Source organism: Sorex araneus, chromosome 5 (assembly GCF_027595985.1).
Source record: "Sorex araneus isolate mSorAra2 chromosome 5, mSorAra2.pri, whole genome shotgun sequence".
Taxonomy (NCBI): Eukaryota; Metazoa; Chordata; class Mammalia; order Eulipotyphla; family Soricidae; genus Sorex; species Sorex araneus.
Genome location: NC_073306.1, coordinates 169,327,708 through 169,353,486, shown reverse-complemented (window position 1 = coordinate 169,353,486; position 25,779 = coordinate 169,327,708). Strand labels below are relative to the sequence as shown.

Here is a 25,779-nt window from a genome sequence, read left to right as displayed (position 1 = left end):
ATGAATATATTTTTATATGTTTGCATGAATTAATTCATTTATTGATTGTATTTCAATAATGCATACCTACCTATAAGTTTGAATTTTCTAGAAATTTTTCTTTTAAAAAGTATGGAATGGACAAGGGAAATGGAAATAACAGTGGGAGTAGATGAATGCAGCATCCCTAAAACTGCAACATAGTGTCAGAAAATCTCAAATCTACTGAGTATTTGTCATCTAAATAAGTTGCTTTGTGTCTCAAACTCAATTTCCAGATCTGTAATATGTTGCTGATAGTATAATTTCTGCACAACAGATCATTTCAATGCTTAAATCAGAATATATATAAAATTTCTTATTAGATTTTGAAATGTACATGGGTTGTCATAATAACAGATGTTCATCAAAGCATCTATCAAGATTGTAAAAAGACAACTCTATTCTGAGAAAAGATACAGTCACAGTGTAAATACCTAAAAAAGGATGCCTCCGTATCAACAGTATAAAGAAAAGGCATCCCAGTAAAAGTTGGAGCTAAGTACTGAACAGAGTCTATGCAAAGGATCTCATGTAGGAGTGACAAATACCCACTGTTCTAAGAGTCCTTAACACACTGTTTATCAAAATGCAAATTAAAAACATGAGATAAGGACCAGGGACATGGAACACAGTGAAACCCCGGCATCATGTGACCTCCTGAGCATCATAGTTTTAGTGTTGGAGGCCCACAAGTATTTATAAGTGTGGTCCTAGAGGCCTCGATCGACATCATATTTTTGGGCCCTAGCTAGCACTGAACCATGGACTCATCAGACTTTGTGCTGCCCTGTATTCTGAATACCACCCCCAGACAAACAAAACATGGAATAACATTTTTACGTGTTTGGCAAATGACTTAAATAATGGGAGTGATAGCACCTGAGGATAAGATTTTTTTGTCTGTTTGGGGGTCAGACCCTACGGTACTCAGGGTTAAGTCTTGGCTCTGAGCTCATGGATCACTCCCAGCATGGTTTAAGCTCCATAGTGGGTACCAGGGATCGATCCTGGGTTGTTTATGTGCATGACAAGTGCCCTACCCACTGCACTGTTCGGCCCCTAAAAGAGATGTTAACTAGCTAGAATTCCTTGGAATTGATGGTAGAAGGATAGAATCTCTAAAACCATATTATTATGTTCAGCTTTTTGGAAGTTTTGAAAGTAGGTATGTGTACCTCTTACCCTTGTGTACCAGCAGCAATCCTAAGTTTTTCAGTCACAAAACATGTTTAAGAGTTCGTGAATGAATCAGAGCTATAGTCCAGTAGGTAAGGCTTGATGATTTTAAAGGTAGAATGACAGAAGGTCCGATATGCTTTTACATATTAAATTAATATTGCTCAGTCATTTAAGCGTGTGCTGTTTCATACTGTTGTGCTATGGAGATGCATTAAGATGGGATAAGACAAGTGTAACATCTGTTAATATTATAAAGAAATTATCTGTAGGTTTTCTACAGCTCTTGGGTCCATTTTCATGGGGCCTTTGTTGTGCTCTCCACAGGATTTAATCACTTTCCCTGTGTTCGCATTTCTCCTTCAGGGAAGCTTCCCTGTAACCATAAATCTTCACTTTGTCCAAAGACAGTGGACAGTCCAGAATGTAAGCTAAATGCAATAGCGCTGAATCCTGCAGCTCTGGTCTCTCCTTCAGAGAACTCTTCTACATGGACTTTTGGCTTGCTATTCCGTCTGATAGACCCAGTAACGGGGCACTGGGGATATCCAGTGTTTCTGTTTTGTTTTTGTTTTTTTTTTTTGTTTCATTTTGGTTTGTTTTAGCATTTATTTTGATCAAGATTTTCAGTAGGGAAACACATGTAAAGCGTGTGTGTTCCTGTGAACAAATCCGATTTTAGAGTCCAGAAACTTGAGATGTGTATTCTTAAAAGGCTAGACCTCACAGTTTATTCTAGACATCTAGAACTGAATATGATTGGATGTTTTTTGAGTTTCTTTAATGAGTCACCCACTCTGATATTCATTACGTATGTAGGTCATATGTTGAGCCCCTTATGTAATTCTATGCCTGCTAAGTATATTTAAAGATCAACCTGAATTGAACTTGAGTAATATAAAGAACCAATGCTTCTATTGGCCCACAGCAGAATGTTGCTAGAAAACAGAGTCGACCTGAGTATTAACGATAACAGTTCAGTCATAAAAGTAACTAACGTCATGGGTACTTGATGGGCAGCAGACAGAGTTCTATGCATTTCACGTGGATTATCTCATTTTATCTTTAAAGCCATGAAATCAGTACTGTTAGTATCCCTGTATCACAGGTAAAGAATAGAGTAACAAAGATTTTATAACTCGCCCAAGATCATATATATAGCTAGGGAGCAGTTGTCAGAATTCATTTGTAATTCTCTTATTCCAAAAGTTCTATGCACAAACATACCTTATAAACAAATAATTTATATTATTTTAGTTTGATACTTTTAGTGACAGAATAAAAGAGGATAAGACTTTAATTAGGAACAAATAATTTAATATGATAGTCTAGATTTTTTATGATGCCTTAGCCAAAAGTAACCCTATAAATTTTAAATTCAACTTCTAGGAATCTGTTCATGAAGCCCAGGCTGAGAATTTGACTTTTAATGAAAATGAACACTTAGTTTATGGAATTTGGTCTGATTACATTTCTCTGGATAAATAAATATAACTAATAGTCGAACATTAAAGCAGATGATATGTCATGGTGTTCCTTCACACTCCCATTATTACCTTTAATACTTGATGTTATTTTGCTGGTCAGTTTTTACTGTCACTTGTTCATTTTATTTGGGGCCACTTTGGGGTCACGCCCACCCCTAGAGGTGTGGCTTACGCCATGGTTTACACCTAGCTCTGTGCTCTAAAATCATGAGTAGCGAGTAGCAGTGCTGGGAATGGAACCCAAGCAGCTGCCTGCAAGGCCAGTGCTTCCCCCCTGTACCATCTGACCGTGTCTTTCTCTTTTAACATTGGTGGTCAGATTGTTGGCTGTGTTAGCTTTCCAAATGATTTTATAGTAAATAATCCTTAGTAAAATGCTCTAAAATACCGAAGTGAAAATTTAGCTCTCCTTTTGACATTTACACAAATATATCACAAATATATGTATATATATTTGTGCTTATATATCACTGTATCGCTGTCATCCCATTGCTCATCGATTTTCTCGAGTGGGCGCCAGTAACATCTCCATTGTGAGACTTGTTGTTACTGTTTTAAGCATATCAGATACGCCATGGGTAGCTTGCCAGGCTCTACCGTGCCGGTGGGATACTCTCGGTAGCTTGCCGGACTCTCTGAGAGGGCCGAAGGATATATATTAAAAATAATTTATTGAGAAAGGATTGGAAATTACAAATTGAGAAGTATATTTAAGGAGACTATGTGTTAATTAAAGATAATTTACAAATGCTCATTAATGACAATTTAGGGCAATACACAAAGGAAGACATATTTTGAGAGTTTTCCCTGCACAGAAAGTGTTAATTAAAATGTTTTGAGGCTTGATTTACATAAAAGGTGAGACATTTCCAAGCATATTGCCATTACACTGTTAATGTGTGAAAAAATAGCCAATGAAAGGGGTAGGAGGTGATTAAAAGTTGATTTTTTACTGTTATTTCTTGCAGTTACAGAATTTTTATCATACTAATTTAATTGTCTCAGTTAAAAACTTTGGACTGGCAAGATAGCACAGTGGGTAGGGTGTTTGCCTTGCACGTGGACAACCCAGGTTCGATTCCAACATCCCTCTCGGAGAGCCCAGATAGCTACCGAGAGTATCTTGCCTGCACAGCAGAGCCTGGCAAGCTACCCGTGGCATATTTGATATGCCAAAAACAGTAACAAGTTTCACAGTGGAGACATTATTGGTGCCCGCTCGAGCAAATCGATGAACAATGGAACGACAGTTCTACAGTGCTATGGTTAAAACCTTTATTTTTAATATAATAGTAGGCATTGATGAAACATTAATGAAATTAATGTGAAACATTAATGAAATATAATGCCTAATGTCATTTAAATTTCATAACACCCTAATATATTTAACTTCTTGAAGAAATTCTTCACAAAACACTCATACCAAAAACAGCACTGTAATAAGCCAGAAATATCTTCTTCCATCATTGCTGTTCTCATCTAAAATTAGGTGATTCATTTTGTTTTTAGACCAAATATCGGTGTGACATCAGAATTGCACATTTAAGTGGCTTGGGAACAGCTTATATCACTTCAAATTCTCAGTCTACTACTAAAAGCATTTTTTTAGGCATTGTAGGCATTCCTTAACTTATCAATATCCTATGTTAATGAAGCCTACATAGTTCATTCTCAAATATGCAAATCCTATCTTACTCTTACTCCTGAAAGGATGCCCCTTTCCATACCCTGCTCTGTTGGTAATGCCAGGGACAGGAATCTAAATCTAAAATCTCTCACGAGGAGACATTTTAACCTGGTTTTTGATCTAACTTCAACACTGACAGAACAGCCAGGAGTCTCATCGGTTGCTTACATACCTAGTGCCTGTCCTTGGCTATTCGCTATGTGGGATATTTATTGTGGGTGTCTCACTGTTAGATGTTGAATGGTTCAAATGCTATTTCCTAACATTTAAAAATGTAGTAAGCAAAGAAACCAATTATCTGAAAATCAGTTGTTAGTGGGAGTGAAAGATAAAAACGCGTAAACTATCTGAAATTGACCTTAACAAGAAATAGAAGTGTGTATGGAAAAAGAAGTGTCAACTGTACAAATAAAAGCAGTTTATGTTTACTAAAACTCATATCTTTAATTTAATTGCTTTCAGAATCCCAAAGAGAATTATTTTTATTCACTGCAAAGGATATAATCAAGAATAACTGTTTTGAGGACATAAAAATAAAAGAATGCTGAATATTTCAATTCAAACGTTAAGGAATAAATTTAAGACACATTAGACAATATAATCCTAACATTAAAGTGAGCAGCAGTGATCTTAAGCATAAGACTTGATTGTATATCAGAATTTATTTTTGATAAGTATGCCATCATATATCATGCATTTCTAAATATAGGAATACTTATTGCTAAAGAATTTTCCATTTAAATTTTTTATCCTCTATATTGCAGGTTTTAGGAGAATTAAAACGTACACAGTAGCAATACTCCAAGTTGTATGACTACTGTTTTCATCTGTGTGGGAATTTTTTAAACCTGAAGTACCATAGAAGATCACTGTATCACTGTCATCCTGTTGTTTGTCGATTTACTCGAGGGGGCACCAGTAACGTATCTATTCCTCTCAGCCCTGAGATTTTAGCAGCCCCTCCTTATTCATCTTTCCCAATGATTGGAGGCTCCTTCAGGGTCAGGGGATGAGACCTATCGTTACTGTTTTTGGCATATCAAATACCAAAAGAAGATACCAAAAAAAATAAGATTTTTATATTTTACTTTAGGAAAATAATAAATGTTTGTGCCTTCTATATTGGCATCTCCCACATCTCAACTTGGAGTGCTTAATTTTCTACTTTTACTTAAATTTATAATTTTCTTCCATGTGTCCTTAAATGTGGAAAGTGGCCCGGAGTGTGGTGGCGGTGGGGTAGTGGAGCTCGGCTGCTGGGGCTGGATCCCTTGGTGTGGGGAGGGCTCTCACCCGCCCCTCTCTGGGGCACCCCTGATGTGGAGCCCAGTGGCATGGTTATGGGAGCAGAGATCCTCTGCCTGCTTTCCTCAGTCTCCGGCAACCCAGGGGACACCCATAAGCCACCTCCTGCCAGCGCCAGATAATCTCATCAGCCACTTTCAGAACTCACGGCTGCTTCTCCCGGAAGGGAGCATAAAGTGAGGCCCTATAACCATGCCACTGGAATCCACACCAGGGGTGCCCCAGAGGAGGACTGGTGAGAGCCCTTCCCGCCCCAAGGGACCCAGCCCTGGCAGCCAACCTCCACTACTCCACCACCACCATGCTCCAGACCGCCACTTTCCACATGCTTGGGCCGAGCCTCACACATGAGTGAACATATTCCTGGACTGAGCTGCCACGAAACATCATCATAAAGGGATATAAATATATATATGCCTCTTGGAGAACCTGGCAAGCTACCGAGAGTATCCTGCCTGCACGGAAGAGCCTGGCAAGCTCCCCGTGGAGCATATTCGATATGCCAAATACAGTAACAATAACAGGTCTCATTCCTCTGACCCTGAAAAGAGCCTCCAATCATTGGGAAAAACAAGTAAGAAGAGGCTGCTAAAATCTCAGGGCTGGGACAAATAGAGACATTACTGATGCCCGCCTGAGTAAATTGATGAACAACGGGATGACAGTGATATGTTGATACAATGATGTCCTTAAATAAAACTATTTTGTTTGTTTGTTTGTTTTTTGGGTCACACCCAGCGATGCATAGGGGTTACTCCTGGCTCTGCATTCAGGAATTACCCCTGGCAGTGCTCAGGGGACCATATGGGATGCTGGGAATCGAACCCAGGTCAGCCTCGTGCAAGGCAAATGCCCTACCCGCTGTACTATCACTCCAGCCCCACAAATAAAACTATTTTACTTCAGAAAATACACAAAAAAGTAAAGAATAAAGTAAACTGAGCAAAATAAAAACAAACAGCAGTTTGGACATAGTATTTTCTTTTACAAGACTAGGAAATTTAAAGAACTAATGCAGACAAATAAAGGGTGAAAAAAAGATACATTTTTAAACCAGTCAGTGGTGGGTACAGGAACATTGTACAGTGGGTAAGGTACTTACTTCATGTGCCTAAAGCTGGCATTTTACATGGTTCTGCAGTCTTGGCCAAAGTGGCCCCTGAATAGAAAAGCAAGAATAAACCCTGAGTACTGCCAGAGTGGTAATAAACAAATGTATTGTTAAATCAGTTAAAACTGAAAATTACTAACAAATAAATACCCATACCTTTGTGTAAATTACCACCTACCCTATCAGTTTAACCAAAACCTTATTCTTAATCATAGTCTAAATCTGTGACCTAGTGATTGCATTTTACAAATACAGTCATAGGAGAAGAAATGTCAAAAAACTATTTTAACCAATCTAACATAATACCTAATTTGTTGATAATGGTAACAATAAATTCATTCTGTAAATTACAGGCCTCTCATCCTTCCCACAGAGCTCATTGGTCACTTAGCATTATTGACCTTCATGCTTACTTTCTACTTAGCATTTCCTCTGTATTCTCTTCACCAGTTTCCTTTATTGAAATCAGTTTTTATTATTCCCATCCTTTTTCAAATTCAAATGCCTTCTTAAAAAAAAAACTTCAAACTATAATTTGAAGTAAAAAAAAACTTCAAAAAATAATTCAGCTTTCATCACACTAGTACTGATTTAAACTATTAACCAGAAAAAGAGTATAATGATTCACATTTTGCCTTTTAACCTATTGTCAGACACTGACTTGGATTATTAATCACAGATAAAGATTAGTATATCCATGGAGACTATTTAAATGGCCCAGTACAAATGTAAGTCCTTTTTATTTAATATGCTTTCTTGCTTTCTCAGTGACATTTTTATGAGTAGGGCCATTGGAGATAGTACTGTGTTGCCTTTACTAGTTCGTAGTCAGCTCTCCTGTAATTCTGAAATCCTTCCAGACAGCATATCGTAGCTCACTTGCTGACAGAACCTGGCCCAAACCTATATGCCGAAATTTGTCTTAGTCAGTGGGTAGCTGTAATAAGTTGTCCTTAGACTAGGTGACTTCAAAACAACAAATATGTATTTCTCACAGATCTGGAGCCAGCAAGTGGATCACAGGACTGACTAACCTCATTTAGCAGATTAGCCTCTTTAACCTCTTCTTCATAGAACACACCACACATCCTTTTCAGGAGGACTTTGACCTCAGCACCCAACTCTGAGTACCATTAGGAATTCAGTTTAAACATATGAATCTAGAGAAATGTAAATATTCAGTCATAAAAATATTTTCATCTGATATCTGATGTCAAAATGCCTTGTACTTCAGGTAAAAATCTATAAGTGTATTTGAACACAGGGTGCTTCCCAAAACACTGGTGGTGTGGTGAATTACGTATGCATTAAATTATATTTTTCAAATAGGGAAAATGAATCTGACATGCATCTGGTCCCAATTGTTGTGAATAAGTGATTATGGATTTAGGCATATGCATTTTAGTATGTAAGCATGCATCATATATATATAAACATCTATATATAACAATCATATATAAACATATGTTTAAATTTATTGCATTGTAATCAGAACTGTTTTTATTTACTAACAATGTGGTATTATGTTCATGAAACATTGGAGAAGCTGAACAATTTTAAACCTAGTTTCTCTTATTTCACATAAGGGAAATATAAGGATATTTCCCAGGTCTGTTTAGTTATTATTTATTTTGTTTTCCTTACAGAGTAGTAAACATGACAAAATGTTTTCGCTCAGTTCAATGAAGTTTTTTCTTGGAGTGAAAAAGAAAATGAAGCCACCGACAAGGTAAAGATTAAAAGGGAAAGGTTGCTGGAAAAGTTATGGGGAAATATGCGTATTCAAGGAAATACAGGAGTTTAGGGATGGAGGCATTGATCTAAATTTTCACAAAGTAAGAGATTCCTTAGGCTGCTCCAGAGAAGTGTCAGGAGATCTGTAACAGAAAGGAGCCTGTGTGGTAGATAAAGAGGAACTGTGTCTCCACTGAGAACAAGGCCAAGTGCTTCAGTGATGGCATCTTCTTGATCCAAAGCAAGAAAGAAACACCTAGAATGTGTAATTACTGGGAAATTCAGGCATTTCTCAGTATTCCATTGCTTGTCATTCAGAGTGTGGAGTCATGAGGATTATTCCGGGTAATCTGTAGCACTGTCGTCCGTTCATCTATTTGCTCGAGCAGGCACCAGTAATGTCTCCATTGTGAGACTTCTTGTTACTGTTTTGGCATATAGAATATACCATGGGTAGCTTGTCAGGCTCTGCAGGCAGGATACTCTTGGTAGCTTTCGGGGCTCTCCAAAAGGGGTGGATGTATCGAACCCTGGTCGGCCAAGTACAGGGCAAGCGCCCTACCCACTGTGCTATCGCTCCTCCTCTTTACTTACTTTACTTAGTAATTTTAGAAATTTTGGTACCAGAAGTCTCAGCGATCAAATAGAGCACTCTTAGGATAAATTTTGCAACCAATTTTATAACTCGAGAAACTCATGTTTAAACTAAACCAATACTTTTTGAATCTGTTTTTATGTGTTATTATTTAAACTCACAAGATTTTCTAGGTCAGATATTCTAATCCAATGCAAATACAAATATGTACATTGCCTTAACGGCATAAGACTTTTTTTTTTTTTTTTTTTTGCTTTTTGGGTCACACCAGGGGACGCTCAGGGGTTACTCCTGGCTCTGCACTCAGGAATTACCCCTGGCCGTGCTCAGGGGACCATATGGGATGCTGGGAATCGAACCCGGGTAGGCCTCGTGCAAGGCAGATGCCCTACCCCCTGTGCTATTACTCCAGCCCCAACAGCATAAGACTTTGAACCATCAATTTTTATGAAACAGGAGAAAATCTTTTTCCTTTAACTTAATTTCTATAGATCTTGTACCTTAGTTATTTCAAATCATGATCTTTGTACACCATACTTGTAACAATTCCACAAGAATACAAACATACTTTCAGACACAGAAAGAGGCCCTTAGGTTTTACCAAACTTTGATATAATCATAAGAAAACATTTGAACTGCCAATGCTTATAAAAAAAATAAACATGAGAAAACTTTATTTTGGTGTCTTCTATGTCTCTGTTATCCAGGTAATCTATACTCGGGAAAACAAATGTTGCTGTCCAGCTTCCTGATACTAGGCTTTTTGAATATTTTTGTCCTGGCTCTGCAAATTTCCCTTTTATTTGAAAATATGTTAATGAAACCATGGTGTAGATTTGGCAGAGAGAAAGTAGACTCCTTTTATACATCTTGCTCCTCTTTAACACTTTAATCATTCCAGTATTTTTTATACCACACTTCCATATCATAAACTACTTTGATTTGCTTATTTCTTCATGAATACTTTAATATCCTAGAATACCAGTCCATATACTGTATGTAATACATATGTATGTTTAGTAATAGAATCAAGTTTCTCTCACTAAAAATGTTTTTTTTTTTTTGCTTCTGCATATACTTATCTTGAAATTGGTACATGCTTTAATTTCCCACAATATTTGTACATGAAAGTGTTTATTATTTGGGCTATTTTCCTTGACATCTATCCTTAGTCAGGCACAGATATATTTTGAAAAAAACTTTCCTCTGTTCAACACCATCTGGTTCCCTTCTATGTTATTTAAACATATTCCCAATTCTCTCAACATTTTATTTTTTTACCTCTACTTAAACCATACACATTGGTTCATTGCTTTAGGAATCTATTTTATTATGTATTTCACCATAAAATATCTTCCACTTAACATAGAATTCTAGCTTTAGTTTTATAAAATCCATCCTCTTATATGTTTGTGTTTTTCTTTCTTTGTGTTGCAGTTGGGGTTTGACAGCATATTTTGAAAAGCATCACTGGTAAGTTAACAGCTGGCAGTGGTTGCATGTGATACATTGTTGGCAGCTTCAGCAAATCAGTCATGTTATTATCTGGTTAATATATTTACAAATAGGGGATGTTTCACTTAAGGGAAAGTTTAAATACTTTGTTTAAATATTTTATAAAAGTTATTTTAAAACATATCTTAAATAACTTTCCAAACATTTTTAAGATATTCAGAATTTAAATACCTTCTAAATACTTGGTGTCTGTGAATAGTGTAATTGATCACTTCAAGTCGTGATTCTGTTCACTTTTTTTTTTTAACTTTTTATTAAATCACCATGTGGAAAGTTACAAAGTTCGCAGGTTTATATGTCAGTTATACAATATTCAAATACCCATCCCTTCAGTGCCCATATTCCACCACCAGAAACCCCAGTATACCCCCCACCCCCACCCCCTACCCCCTACTGTATAACTAATGAATTTCACTTCATTTTTTCTTTACCTTGATTACATTCCATAATTCAACACAAAACTCACTATAGTTGTTAGAGTTTCCAACCAAGAGAGACAGACCTACTACATTTGATAATTAGTTTTTCATTGCTGGAAATGAAGAGATATGTAGCCCCACTGCTACAAGTACATAACTCTCTCTCTCTCTCTCTCTCTCTCTCTCTCTCTCTCTCTCTCTTTTCCCTTTTTCCTTTTCCCTTTTTTTTTTTCTTTCTCCCCCTCATCCCCCTTCCTGCGCCTCATAGTATGGTGTACGCCACGCCGCGTCGGCCAGCATGGGGCTTTTGCTTAGTTCACAGTCCAGAGGTGGCTGCTACATTAAAAACCTTCAATATTTCAACAAAAACTTACTGTTATTATTTGGAGTTTCCCCCCCAAGTCAGACCTGTTCAAAAGGAACCGTTTCACATTGCTGACAATTATAAATGTTAAGTCAGTTTTGGATTTCTGTATAAAGTCCAGGGGAAATTCTGCCAGATGCTGGAACCCCAATTCCTAAAGCTGTCTCCGGTTCCCGCTCATTCCACATCCACCGGCTCTGCAGAGACATGGGCGCCCGGGCCGAAAACCCGGCCGGCCGGAGCCGAGCCCCGGCCCTGGCGGGGGCTGGCCCTGTATCCCGCGGCTGTTTCAAGTTCAAAGCACACATTTTTTTTTTTTCCTCGCGCCAAAAGTTCATACCTTCTCAATGGACCCACAAAATGTCGGACACCACGCCGTCTCCCGGAGGGGAGAGAGACCAAGAAGGAAGGTTATTTCCTCCATTAGCCGGCGTGGGGCAAAAGCTTAGTTCACAGTCTCCATACACGGGTGCAAGCATTTATTTGCTGGAACCCCAATTCCTAAAGCTGTCTCTGGTTCCTCTCGTTCCACATCCACCGGCTCTGCAGAGACATGGGCACCCGGGCCGAAAACCCGGCCGGCCGGAGCGGAGCCCCGGCCCTCCTGTTCACTTTTTTTTTTATCCTCTTGGTTCCTTTTAAGAGAACACATATCTTCTTTCATCCTAGCGAATGTGGAACCCTGAGTTTAGGGAAATAAATGGAGAAAATTCAGTTTTAAATAAAGTTTAAGTATTAGCCGAAACTCAGCTTTAAAAAAAAAAAATCTTGTTCTCAGAACAGAACTGTTTTTCCCATATTGTGAAAACAAACGTTTTCCCGGATATCACTAGTAGATCTAGGCAGATTGCTTTCGATGTCTCCTTCTCCCACACCTACCTGAATCCAGTCATCAGTCCACACCAGACCTGCCCTTTACTTATCTCTCGGATCTACTCATTTATTTCCTTTCTGCGGGCCATCCTTTGGCTACCCCTCATGCATCTACTAGATTATTCCAAGAGGAAAAAGTGCTCTGCATGTTGTGTTTTTCTTTTGGTTTTCTAGCACAGTCTTTATCCAGCCACCACAGTGATGTTTTGTAAATGTATCGTGTTTTTCTTCTTCTTTAGCACTTTTCTGTGAATCTGTCAGCTATGGGACAAAACAGGAATTTAGGAGGGCCTCCAAGATGCTTTTTCTAGGTTCTCCATTACCTTCATCTCCTAACTTTTCCTTTCTACTTAGTGATAAAAAAGTTTTCTTCAACATTCTTCACTGCTTCATATTCACACTTGAATATATGTGATCTCTTTAATGAGCTTTATTCATCTTATATGCAGCTGCCTTTCACCACTTCCGTCATCTTCCAGCTGTTCTTGAAGGCTGAACTGCTACTCTTCATTCAAATCATAGCTCAAATGGCCCCAGTCTTATGATACAGCTCTCACCTCTAATTACTATTCCTTTCATTTTCACATATGCAACATTTTGATACATCGGTACCTTGATTACAATGATTTTTTTGGATATGATCATGAGAAGGAATTTTCTTTGAATGTTGAAGCAATTGTCTTTCAGAAATTTAATTTTTTTCTAGTTATTTGTAATAATCCTGGAGTGTAAAAAATGCAATTACATTGAAATGTTTAGTGAGCTTTTCTAGTATTAGTTAAATAAGTTTTGTCATAAGAAACAGCTTCCATTTCCTCTCCAAGTGTACTGTTTCAGTACTTGTGTTGTTTTACCTTCTTTTTTCATGCTGCTTTATAATTTGTTTATGCGGATTTAAGTTTTTTAAAAATGTTACTGAATATATGTGATTTATAAAGCATTTTTTACTTAATTCACTTTTCTTGAGTCTTGTGAGTGTTATTGTGTATAATCATAATGATAAAGGCTGTCTAAAGCTTTTTAAAAAATCTTTTTAGAAAATGGGCATATATTTGGCTTCTCATACTCAGTTTCTGAAGAAAATAATTAATTTATCTCAAAAAGCAAATGGAATTGGCCTGTCTTGCCAAGAACATCAGTTTCATTTCAAAGCCTTGAACTGTATTTAAACTAGTGTATTTGTACTCCCACTTTGATGTACATTTAACAGCAACCAAAGGTAAATTATACAGAAAATTTCCCATTTTGATTGCATCTCCATTAATCAAGAGAAGGCCGAAGTTATTCATGATCACTAAATTATCAAATAAATGCACCGGAGGGCATACCATTGTCATTTTTAATTAATATATTTTTTAATAAACCTTGTTTTTCAGGCACTTGTGCTGTGATAGTTTACAGACTCAGATGGAGTGGATGACTAGTGTCTTCATTGCCCAGGTATGATAGCTTTTGCATCTCTGCACTAAGGGAACCTGACCATAGAAAAATCTAGCACAGTGATGTTTTTTTTTTAATTAGTGAATCACCATGAGTTACAGTTACAAACTTATGAGCTTTCATGTTTGCATTTTGTTTACATCCCTCCACCAGTGCCCAGTCCCCTCCACCAGTGTTCCTAGTATCCCTCCCATCCTCCCACCCCACCCCCCCTCCCTACCCCACCTCTGTGGCAGGGCATTCCCTTTTGATCTCTCTCTCCTTTTGGGTGCTGTGGTTTGCAATAGAGGCACTGCGTGGACACAGTGGTGATTTCTAAGGCATTTTTTAACAGCTGTGTTATATGTGTATACATTTATCATTGGCACTGTGAACTCTCAGTATCTCTGGTAATTCACATTAACCCATCACTCATCCTTGAGGCTTCTTTTGACCAGTCCAGAATCTCCTTAGCCAGCTAAGCTCAACCTGCTCATCCGAAGAGTAAGGAGGAAGGAAAAGGAAGGGCTTGTCTAAGTCTCACTCACCAAAGTCCCCTTTGGGTCCCTCTTTAGAGAAGCACGCTGGTTTCCTTCGACTTGCCTTTAGACCTCTCACTTTCTCTGCCCCTGCATTTCCAGAAACGGGGTAAAGAACCTACATTTCTAGAATATCTGCTGTGTGCAAAATGCTTCAGCAGGTAAATTCATTATGTCTATGGCAAGCCGTACATAATGTTGCTTCTAGGTAAGAGAATATAAACCAAATCCCATCATTTGCTTAGAAACACATTTAATTGGTGGTTTACACCCAGGGATGCCAGAGACTAATACATATACTCAACTCCCCACTTAATCTCTACGGAGGAGGTCTCACATTTTCTGAGAAGGGTTAAAGAGACCCATTAATAGCATTTTATTTTCTCTCCTAACCCTGTCTGGCTGAATTCGCATTAATGCTTCCCACAAGAGCATTGAAATTCTCTGATAACGATTAAGTTGCCAGTCTTCATTACTGAGAATGTACTCCTGTTTTCTCTTACAAGTGAGAAGTTAATTCATCCCCAAAATTTGGTCCTTATTTGCTTTGAGAACCATTTTCTCTGTTCAATTTATTAACCTTTCTAGTGGTTAGTAAATACTGGTCGTCTCAGCCTGATTACTTATTAGACTGCTTGGGAATAGATTTGTGAAAGAAAAGGTTAGCTGCTAACTTTTTTAGCGACTTCTTAAAATTTTCCAGTGAAATCCTGCTTAAAAAAATATTGAATCACCACGAGATACACAGTTACAAACTTGTTCATGATGTGTTTCAGTCATGGGATGTTCCAGCACCCATCCTTGCGCCAGTGTGCATTTCCCACTGTCACCAATATCCCAGTATCCCTCCCGCCAACCCCCCTCCACTCCCCCTGCCTCTATGGCAGACACTTATATTCTCTCTCGCTCTCTTCTTCCACCCCCTTCTCCCCCCTTCTCCCTCTCCCTCCTCCTTCCCTCTCTTTCTCTTGCTCTCTTTCTTCTTGGGCATGGTGGTTTGCAATATAGGTACTCTATTTAATTATCTTAGTAAAACTGTAACATAGAGTTGAAAATGGTTCAGTGTGTATATTTGATGCAACTAAATTGATGTTTTTGTTGTTACGATGAAAGTTGTTATATTCTACAGTGGCAAAAGCAAGGTCAAAATAACCAAAAGCCTTGTGTTCTCTCGCAATCACATTATTTCTCCCTTCCTCACCTACTTTTCCTTGTCGTAGAGAATTAACCCACTTCCCTGCCTCAGTGCTTTCCACTTTGGGTGATTGGTATAAACACAGAGCTTTTCTTGGGGGCTTGGGAGACATCACAGTGATTATTGTACAACCTAGACTGCACTTGACCTGGATATGAATCTTAGCATGTGATTACATGGCTCCTTGAGCATCACCAGATGCAGTCCTGAGGCCTCTAGCACTGTAGAACATGGCCCTGCTGAACCCAGATCACTGTCAGGTGGCCCAGATATCCCCAGTATGTAGGGTTTGAGTACCGTCACATCCTTGGTCCTTGAACTGAGCCACCAGTCCTATTGGTTGGAAATTGTCAGTGGTGCCCCTAGACCCCTCAGCTCCACTTGAGAGCCCTCAGCCCAGTAACAGGTCCTCTTGGATTTCAGGAATTAATGGTTCATCTCCTTAGACAGCAGGAAAGTTGTCACCAGTAGCATACAAGCACAATAGGAGCCTTTCAGTGAGCTCTGTCTGGGACATGGAGTACATTAACTCCCAGTGGTGCCAGGATGAAATCCAGGGCACTGCAATGTGCTCCACCAATTAAACAATATCTCTGCACCCTGGATTACTCTGAATGTCCATTCCATCAGCCCTCTCTCAAAGTCCTCTTCTCTTTTATAATTTTGTATTTCTTTTAGATTTCTTTAGTTGAGATTCTGTGGTTTCTCAGACACATAATTTATGCACCTCCCCCTCATTCCCAAGCTTGCATCTCAGATTTTCCCTTTCAGATCGATTTGATCTTCAGCTTGTAAAGGCCCCTTGTATTCCATATTTCAATATTGCAGCCTTAATTGAACATCATTCTATCACTGTCATCCCATTGCTCATCGATTTGCTTGAGCGGGCACCAGTAATGGCTCCATTGTGAGACTTGTTATTGTTTTTGGCATATCGAATATGCCACAAGAAGCTTGCCAGGTTTTGCCATGCAGGCAGGATGCTCTTAGTAGCTTGCTGGGCTCTTCAAGAGGAATGGAGGAATCGAACCCAAGTCAGCTTCATGCAAGGCAAAGGCCCTACCTGCTGTGCTTTCGCTCCAGCTAATTGAACATAGCTAGTATAATTATATTTTTCAGCCTTTTGTACCAAAGTGCAACCTTTATGAAAGTAGGGCTCGGGATTCCTATTAGACTGCATTCTTTTGTGCACACGGAATCCAATGCCCTTTGCCAACTACATGGTTAGTAATTCTGCATTGGTGAAAGGGGAAAACCAGGTAACCTGAAAAAAAATTCAAATAGATATGAATGTGGTGATTTAAAAATAAAAGCAAAGGAGCAACAATGCAGTAGGTGTGAAAGATTCCGAGGTCTGTCCTTGGAATGTCTTACTGAGTAGCTGTAGATGTTCTCAAGTCTCAGTGAACTGCAGTCATTCGAGAGTGGGAGCAACCAGGGAGAAAGCCCGACGGTGTATGTGCCTTGGTTCAGTTTTGGCTATTCTCTGAATAGCATGAAGGCCTCTGTGGGACAGGATGTAAGGGATGAAGAAGAAGGCAGAGGTGACATCCCAATCTGGGACTTTGAGAAACAAAAGGATGTCAGATGATTCATAGTGATTCAGTAATTCTAATTGCATTGATGAGATCCGCACTGTAGAAAAATCATAATGCAGCAGAATGAACAACTATGTGAAAGAAAATGATGGCCCAGACCAGGGTACAACCAGTGGACTTGGTAAAACATACTTAGGATGCAAGAATATTACTGCAGATTGATTTGAGAACAATATAAATTCATGAAGAACCATAGTGATTTTGGCCTTGGACAATGAAAAAACCTAAATGATATTATCAAAAGTACAGAATAAAATTGAGATTAATTGTTCGGCCACAGGAAAATTGAGGTGCCTGGTAGATGACAAATGAATATACTGAAAAGAAAATTGGGACTGGAATGAAAATTGGGGTCTGAGTTCAGAGTATACTCAAAAGTCATGGGTTTGGATGATGCGAGGCAGAGTGATTGGGAGAAAGAGATAAAATTGAGAAATATATACAAATAAATCCTGGAGCCTTATAAGCTTTAAAGGTCAAGCATAAGAAAATGATAATTTATGGAGCTTTGCTTTATTTGCCTTTAAGATGGGAAAGAGCATACTTTATACATGTGCTGTGCAGGCAGCCCAGTAGCTAGAAGGAAAAGTAAAAGTAGCCATGACCCTAGTGGACAAGAAGCAATCTTGGGCAAGTATACATTTGTTCTCAAATTATTATTATTATTATTAGTAGTAGTAGTAGTAGTAGTAGTAGTAGTATCACAGGCTTTTGGGACACTCCTGGCAGTTCTCTTGGGTCTGCACTCAGGGATCACTCCCGTGGGGCATGAAGGGCCATATTTGGTGCCAGGGACTGAACCTGGGTTTACTGTGTGCAAAGCAAGTGCCTTACCCATGTACTATCTGTCTCCTGTTCTCAAATTATTAAGTACATGTTATGTTCTTGTAAATATATGACTAGGAAAAAAGTTATTTGTAATCAGAATGGAAATACTGATTGGAAGAGGACTTGGGACTTTTGGTGCAGAGAGCTGCTTTATTTCACAATAGGAAAAATTCTCGAATGACTATTGATTTGGGCATAAGTCAATGCAATCACCATCAAGGATGCAGGAATATTAGAGGCATAGGTGCAGAATAAAATTTAAAGGAATAATTTTCACATAGTCCTTAGAGTGAAGATGGTAAGTAACCGGTAATAGAACTTAGAGATTTATCTAAGATTATATGCTTGAAATTTTAGGTTGAAGTTGAATGTAGAGTAATGGGGCTTTGTTTATTATTATAGCTGTAAACTTCGCATTTTATGGTTAGTGTTTTTATCTCAGACTATTATCTGAAAATAAACTTCTGAAAAACAAATCTTCCTGATGATTAGAAAATTCTTTAAAGATTTTCTTTCATATGCATTTCTCAAGATTTATCACCCAAGATCTTGTATTTTTACCTGTGGATATTTTCCCACCACCAAAAAAATCAACTTTTCAGTAGCCATCTATAACTGCTCAGTGGGCTAGAATTTGTAGTCAATAATCTGAGAACAAATGTCCCATATTCTCTACTTTACAGTGTTTTCTGGTATAAATGTCCAGGTATAAGGTAATATTTCTTTAGAATTTAAATTAGATGAAAACAGTAATCTATTTCAAAAGGTCATGAAATAGGCTAATTTATTGTTAACCATGCCTGAGATTGATTTTGTGTATATTGAGGTTAAATAATTTTTTTCACTGAAATCATCGTTGGTGAAGGGAGAAAATGAACATAGTGACTTTTTTTACAGGACTTAGAAACATAGACAAGTGTATTATATTTTCCCCCACAAAGAGGTTGCTTGTTTCCTCAAATACCCCCCCTTTTAGTTTGATTAATCCAGAAGGCATGTATTTGAAAGCTTAGAGATTGAACTGAGACCTCAAAGCTCAGTTCACTTCAGAGCTTTATATCCCCAGAAGCACTTCCCCAGCCCCCACCTTCCTTATAAATGGCATTCTCATGGATAGCAGATCATTTTATTTGGAGAGTGGAAAAGGAGCCAAGTGACTATGTAGTGTGATGACCTACGTAATGCAATCACAAACCAACATCAAGAAATTGTGTTTCCACAGCATGAGAATGATATATGTCCACCAGCTGGAAAGGAACGGAAGCGCTCAATAACCAAAAATCCCAAAATCGGAGGTTTGCCTCTGATTCCCATTCAGCATGAAAGAAATGCAAGCCAAGCCCTGAGAAATATAGAGGTAGGTTTTATTATAGCATTCGTTTTCTATGTCTTAAAATGATTAAATGCATTAGTTTACTGGCTTCAAAAGCACAGTAACAAACACTTTGACAAGAATAGTAAAAATTCACAACTATCGCGAAAAATCATGGATAATACTGTGCCGCTCTTACGACCATATCTCTAGGAGTTCTGGTGGTAAGAGTTCTACAGCTTCACCTCTAACAGCCTTAGTCTGAGCCCATGCCAGAGATGCCTGGAACCATGGTAACTAGACCTTCTAATGCTATCAAATTCTGGTTGCTTGAAAATTGATGGGGCGTCTCAATTAATTTAAATAATTGCATGATGACCCCGAGCATCCGTAAAGGTTTGGCATTTTTAAGGAAAATAGCAATTTATCTTCCCAGCTTTAGGGGCAGGGGAAAACTTCAGTAGAATCAGTCTTAAAGTCCAGGCTGTTTACCCCAGCACTCATTACACCCATTGAGACTCAGGTATGTGTCAGCACCTTAATTGAATTCCTGAAAAAAAAAAAAAGGGAAAAGCATATGAAATGTATTGTTATTTCTTCCTTGAGCTAGGGGATTAAGATGTTTTAGTCTCTTGCTTTCTAAACAAATACATTTCAAGACTTTAGCAATGTTAATGACATGTTCAAAGTATGGTTTCCCATACCTATCTTTCTTTGGCTATTGATCTCAGTGTTACATTACTCCTTGCTAAAAGATAAAAGCTTTGAAAATAATGGTTAATTCCTTTTGTTATCTGCTAAATCCTGACTGATACAGTTAGTCCAATCCAAGTTAGCACTGACTTGCATTAAGAGAATGAATCAAACATAAGCAGTAGATACATGCTGTTGTGATTGGGGCATCTTGATAAACTGCTAAGATCATAGTACAATAAGAATACCAAGTAGGGAATTGGGATAATACTTGAATATACAACAGTTTGTTTTATATCCCAAATCTGGAATTTAAGACAACTTTTTAAAATCCTGCTGCTTTTTTTAAATGTAATTTTACTGTAATTTGTAAAACAAGGTTACAATAGTGTTGATGTCTGTGGTTTTGATATACAAAGTTAATGCAGCTAAATCACCATCAAACTGCCCAAGACACCAAACTTTTCTGTAAATTTGGTAAGTGTGATGATATGATATGATGATTCGGAAAATTTTCCAAAGGCATTTTTTAAAATATTTCAAAGTTGGAAAAACATTTAAAGTCTTAAAAAAGTACAAGGTTGAAAATACTCTCATGTCAGCCATTAACAGGTTAACTATTTACATGAAAGTTAATTTCATAATGAAATATATTTTTAAACAACTTGATTATTTTAAAGATGAAAAATAATGTAAAATATTTCTAGGAAGAACATACACTTAAAAGATAATAAGTGTGCATATTCAAGAACTTTTTCCAGCAGGTTGCTGCCACATGAATAGATTACCTGTCTTTCATGAGGCCTATAAAATACATACAACCTTCTTCTTGGCAGTAAAGTCTTGCTAGATACAGTGACTTCTTCAGCTGGGTAAATCAGGAAAATGAATTGTTGCTGAAGGACAGCAAAGGTAGTGCGGAACGCAGAGCTGCTGTGCACAGCTGTGCTGGAAGACAAGGCCTTTTGCTTTCTGCCCCGAGCAATGTTGGGTGGGTCCTTTCAGTGCTTATCTCCTCAGTGTGGAATAACAGCAGTATCACCACATAGGGTTGTCGTGTACACTGAATATAGCCCACGAGATGTTATTAGAATAATACCTGATGCTTACTGAGACAAAATAATAAGGAACTTGAAAGTCATTATGAACCAGTCACTCGTTGACAAAAAATTGCCATTCCTTGTAAGAATGTCACCTGTACAACAAAAATGATGCATTTGCAGCAGAAAATTATGACCTAGAATATTACCTAGAATACCTATTTTTATATTTTTTAATTGAATCACCATGTCACCATAAGATAGTTACAAAGCTTTAATCATTTTCTGTCATACAATGCTTCAGTACCCATCCCTTCACTACTGTACATTTCCCACCACCAATATCCCCACACCCCGTACCTCTCCAGCCACCTCCCCTGCCCACCTCCAGGGCAGGCAGTCTCTCTCTCTGTCTCTGTGTCTCTGTCTCTCTATCTCTCCCTCCCCCCCTTCCCCTCTTCCTCCCCGCTCTCTCTTCCTCTCTCCTTGTTCCCCCTTTTAGGCATTATAGTTTGCAATACAAATACCAAAAGGGCATCTTGTTTGGTTGTTTGCCCACTTTCAGGAATCTGAAATGACCCAATCTGGAATGATCCCTTACAACCACTATTGTCATAATAGTCTTTTCTCTGTCCCAACCCTTTCCTCCAGCCCTTGAGGCAGTTTTCCAACCATGGACCATTCATCCTGACCCTTGTTTCTACTGCCCTTGGGTCTCTTACTATATTTTGTTTTAGACTGTTGCCTATTAAACAAGTCTTCTCCCTGTCACTCCTGGAGCACAGTTGGATAAGGGAGAAGGAATCATATTATTTATTTCAGAGAAGCTAACCAAGATTCCATTTCATATTCTTAACTAATGTTAATAAACTTGGGAAAACAGTTAATTCTTAAAGTTTCTTTTATTTTTTTTTTAAATTTTTTTGAGGGAATATTAATTAAAACACTACATAGGTGTCCAGTTTGTATTCTCACTTCAGCAGCTGTACAGCAGTAAGGTCCTTGCTTTGCACTCAGCCAACCTGGGTTCAAATCTGGCAGCCCATATGGTCCCAGGCCATGCCAGGAGGATCCCTCAGCAATGCCAGAGATACGCCCCCTCGACCCTACCAAAAGAAGAAAGGGAGGAAGAGAGGGAAGGAGGAAAAGATTCACTAACTAATAGGAAATCATAAAAAGAAGTTAAGTAGATTTCTCTGTAAGAATTCTCAGCAGGGCTGGGGGAAGAGTGTGCCCCGTACCAGCAAGGTATAGTTTCTTTCCTGGGATTTCATATCTCCTGAGCACCACCGTGGGGGATCCCTATTTTTTAAAAAACAAAGGTACTCTGAAACATCCTTATTTTTCATTTAAATATCTTTCACAGTGGGGGTTTGGGACCCTGACCCAGTGACCCTCAGGAGCTAACCGTGAGCATCATGCCCAGCAGTCACTCCGGGCAGTGCTCGGGGAATATATGTAGCACCAGTCGCAAACCAGTGATGGCTGCGTGCGAAGCAAGCACATCACCCCCATGCTCTCCACAGTCCCAACATCCATTGCATGCCCTTTGTTTTGGTTTTTGGGTTTTTTTTTGTTTTTTCTGTTTTTGTTTTTGTTTTGTTTTTGGTTTTTGGGTCACACCTGGCGATGCACAGGGGTTACTCCTGGCTCATGCACTCAGGAATTACTCCTGGCGGTGCTCAGGGGACCATATGGGATGCTGGGAATCGAACCCGGGTCGGCCACGTGCAAGGCAAACGCCCTACCTGCTGTGCTTTTGCTGCAGCCCAGCATGCCGTATGTTTTTAAGATTTGCAATAAGTGGACTCTAGTTGAGCTGATGTCCGTGAGACACGCCCTTAGTGCTTTGGGCTCACTGTTGTGGAAATTGCAGACATAAGAACATGAGACACACCCAGACATAAGTGAATTACATTAGGTAAACTCTCAGGGAAATGTGATTCGATAGCATGTGAAATACCTCTCTGAAGAAGGGTGTGAAAATCACTGTGAGGTCTCCAGCTTAGTTGCCTGGGTAGCTCTAAGATGATATATAATCAAGTAGGCCCCACCTGTGCAAGTTACAACTTAAGTCATCAACACACTCACAGAAGCATCAACCTCTGTGTGGAATGGACTTTTTTTTTTTTTTTTACTTAAACTGTGCCAGATCATGCTTTCCTGTGAGACGGTCCATTTTATTTTTAGAGTGCGAGAGCAGAACTCGAAAAGCTGCGGCTGAGTGAGAAGCAGGATCCAGAGCCCGGGGACCACACCTTGAAGGACAAGGCCTCCCTGGTGGCCCAGTGCCTGGAGCAGAAGGATGAAAAACTCCGAAATCGAGCCAGAAAACATCGAAGTTTCAATTGTCTGGAGGACACCGAGGCTGGGGTTCTTCCTGGGCAGCAAAAAGGCCTTAAAAACCTAAAGACGTTGAAGAAGGCAGAAGATAGGAATAAGGGTGCTCTGGACTCTGATCATAAGTTACCATCAAAGGTCATCGAAGAACTCAGTGCCGTTTTGCAGAGGTCTAGAACCCTGCCAAAAGAGTTACAGGGTGAGCAGGTCTTGCAGAAAGAAGTCAAATGAATTGTGTTGCAAATTCCTTTTATTTTTCTTTAAATGTTGACTACTAAATGTGTGAAAACCAGAAACCAAACTTCGAGATAATTTAAGTCTCTGGTTTGTCTGGCTACCCACACACATTTACAGAGCATTTAAAATTATGTGTGTGTAATATATATATACATATATAATATATATGTATATATATATTACAAATGTATGTATGTATGTATATGTATGTATGTATATATACACATTAAGAGTAAGCTCTATGAACAATGCCTGTATAGTTCAATTGTATTAACTTTATGTAAAAAGAGATCGGGTTACTTTGAGTGGCCAACCTTTTAAAGTAGTTGAGTGGTGTTATTTATAGCCAGGACACTCAAACTGTACTGTATAAAATACTGAGGTGAAGCTATATGTAACATTTTGCACTTTGGGAAGCTTTGTATATTGTTACTGTGTGATGTTCTGTTTTTTGGTTTACATGCAGTCTACCTTAGGGAAAAAGGATGAACGCTGAAATGGGATAGATATTATTGACTGTCTAGTGAACAATACAGGATTTTATATAAAGAGGGAAGGGAAGAGCAAATGTCCTGAAAACCAAGGACACCAGTGAAGATTCACTCTCTCTCAGTGTTACCTAGAACTTGATCATGAGAAACTGCCTATTAAGAAAAAAGCCGACTTTGGTGTTTTTCAAGAGTAACATACACCTGAATCTTGGCGCTGGTCATGTTTATTTATGTTGTTAGGGAACTGATCCTGTGGACCCGCACTGTATGGAACAGATGGCGGACATCCAAGGTGGCAGAGACACTGTCCCTGTAATCAGGCACCATTATGAAAAGCAAAAACAATTTCTTACTATGCTTTTTGGTACGAACAAAATTCATCACAGGGTTCTATTGTTATTTGATGTTGAGATATTTGGTTTTGTCTTGTTTTGTTTTTTGTTTTGTTTCTACGTTTTTGGGTAACACCCAGCAATGCTCAGGAATTACTCCTGGTGAGCTCGGGGGACCGTATGGGATGCCAGGAATCAAACTCGAATCCTGGACAGCCACTTGCAGGGCAGGCGCCCTTCTCCTCTTCTCTGTGCTATTGCTCACGCCTGGGAGATGTTTGTTATGTTAATGAAGATTGTTAATCTGCAGCGTCAGAATGAACTGGAAGCGTACACCCTGTGCCCTCTAAGTGGAAGGGGTATAGTCCTACTGTACTTTTGGAAGCTGTTTTACATTTAATATGTTTTACTTTTAAACTGTTTTACGTTTAATATGTTTTAAAATTGAGTTAACATTGACTCACAACGTATGTTTTAGGAGTACAGCCTGCACCTCTTCAAAGCCCTGCCATGCCTACCACTGAATTACCAATCTTGCATTTTTTGAAAATAAAATTGTCATCTCTCCCCTGAGCCTAATGAGTAACAAATCTCTCTGCTTTTGCTTTCACCCAAAGATAAGCTACTGAGTAATCATCCCAAGACGAACAACACTCTATAATAATAGATTATGTTAACAGAAGCACTTTTCATCAGTATCCTTACAGTTTTGTTAGGCCTAGTAACTTCTGTTAAAATTCACTTTCTGTTCCTAAGTGTATTTGAGCATTTTTTTGTCTGTCTGCAAATGTCCATACTTTGGTCAGTCCACATCTAAAGCAGTAATAGGCTGTTAAATAATTTATTTATCACAAAAACCTAGTAACTTACATGTTGGGGAGATAAAATAATTCATAATGGTTGTGATATTTATTCTTTAAATACAGCTAGATTGGGATTTGAAAAAAAAAAGAAACTGCGGGTCAGTTTTTAAAATCATCCTACTGGCAAGCCTTCCTTTTAAAGCAAGACATACTGGTATTAGGGGGAATATCTAAAACTTGTTCTTAATAAATGATAATATTTATGTTTTATGAGATAGGAAAACATTAAAATGTGTTTGACATTGTTGCGTATCTGGAGTTTCCTCTGCCTTATTTGAATATTTTTGAAACTTTGTAGTTTCTGTTTATCCATTTATGGTTTTCTCCATTTTTCAGATGTAACGTAAGGGCTAATAATGATATCAGACTTTGAGTACAAATTAAAATTGTTTTACAAGTCTAATATGATTGTCTTTCTAATTTTAAGGTTGAAGGTTATTATGGAAGTCTTTTCTTGTTAAAAATTTGAATTTCATCTACCCTTCAAATTCATTTTAACATTTCAGTGTGACAGTTTTTCTTTAAATGATGAATATATGACACAGACTTACTCTGCTGACTTACTTTTTGTAGCCCTCAAGTACATTAATAGTCATGACTTTCAA

General features: G+C 38.4%; 1 protein-coding gene across 2 annotated transcripts in view; it reads left to right on the top strand.

Annotated features, from left to right (window-relative positions):
- ARAP2 (ArfGAP with RhoGAP domain, ankyrin repeat and PH domain 2) overlaps positions 1-25,577 on the top strand; it is a 193,079-nt gene extending 167,502 nt beyond the window's left edge. For both annotated transcript variants that reach the window (XM_055138467.1, XM_055138468.1), the window contains exons 29-33: positions 8,434-8,516; positions 10,554-10,589; positions 13,664-13,727; positions 19,089-19,223; positions 23,102-25,577. In XM_055138467.1, coding sequence (XP_054994442.1) covers positions 8,434-8,516; positions 10,554-10,589; positions 13,664-13,727; positions 19,089-19,223; positions 23,102-23,482 — 699 coding nt within the window. In that variant the 3' untranslated portion in view covers positions 23,483-25,577. The remainder of the gene's footprint in view (positions 1-8,433; positions 8,517-10,553; positions 10,590-13,663; positions 13,728-19,088; positions 19,224-23,101) is intronic.
- Positions 25,578-25,779: the final 202 nt, after the last annotated feature.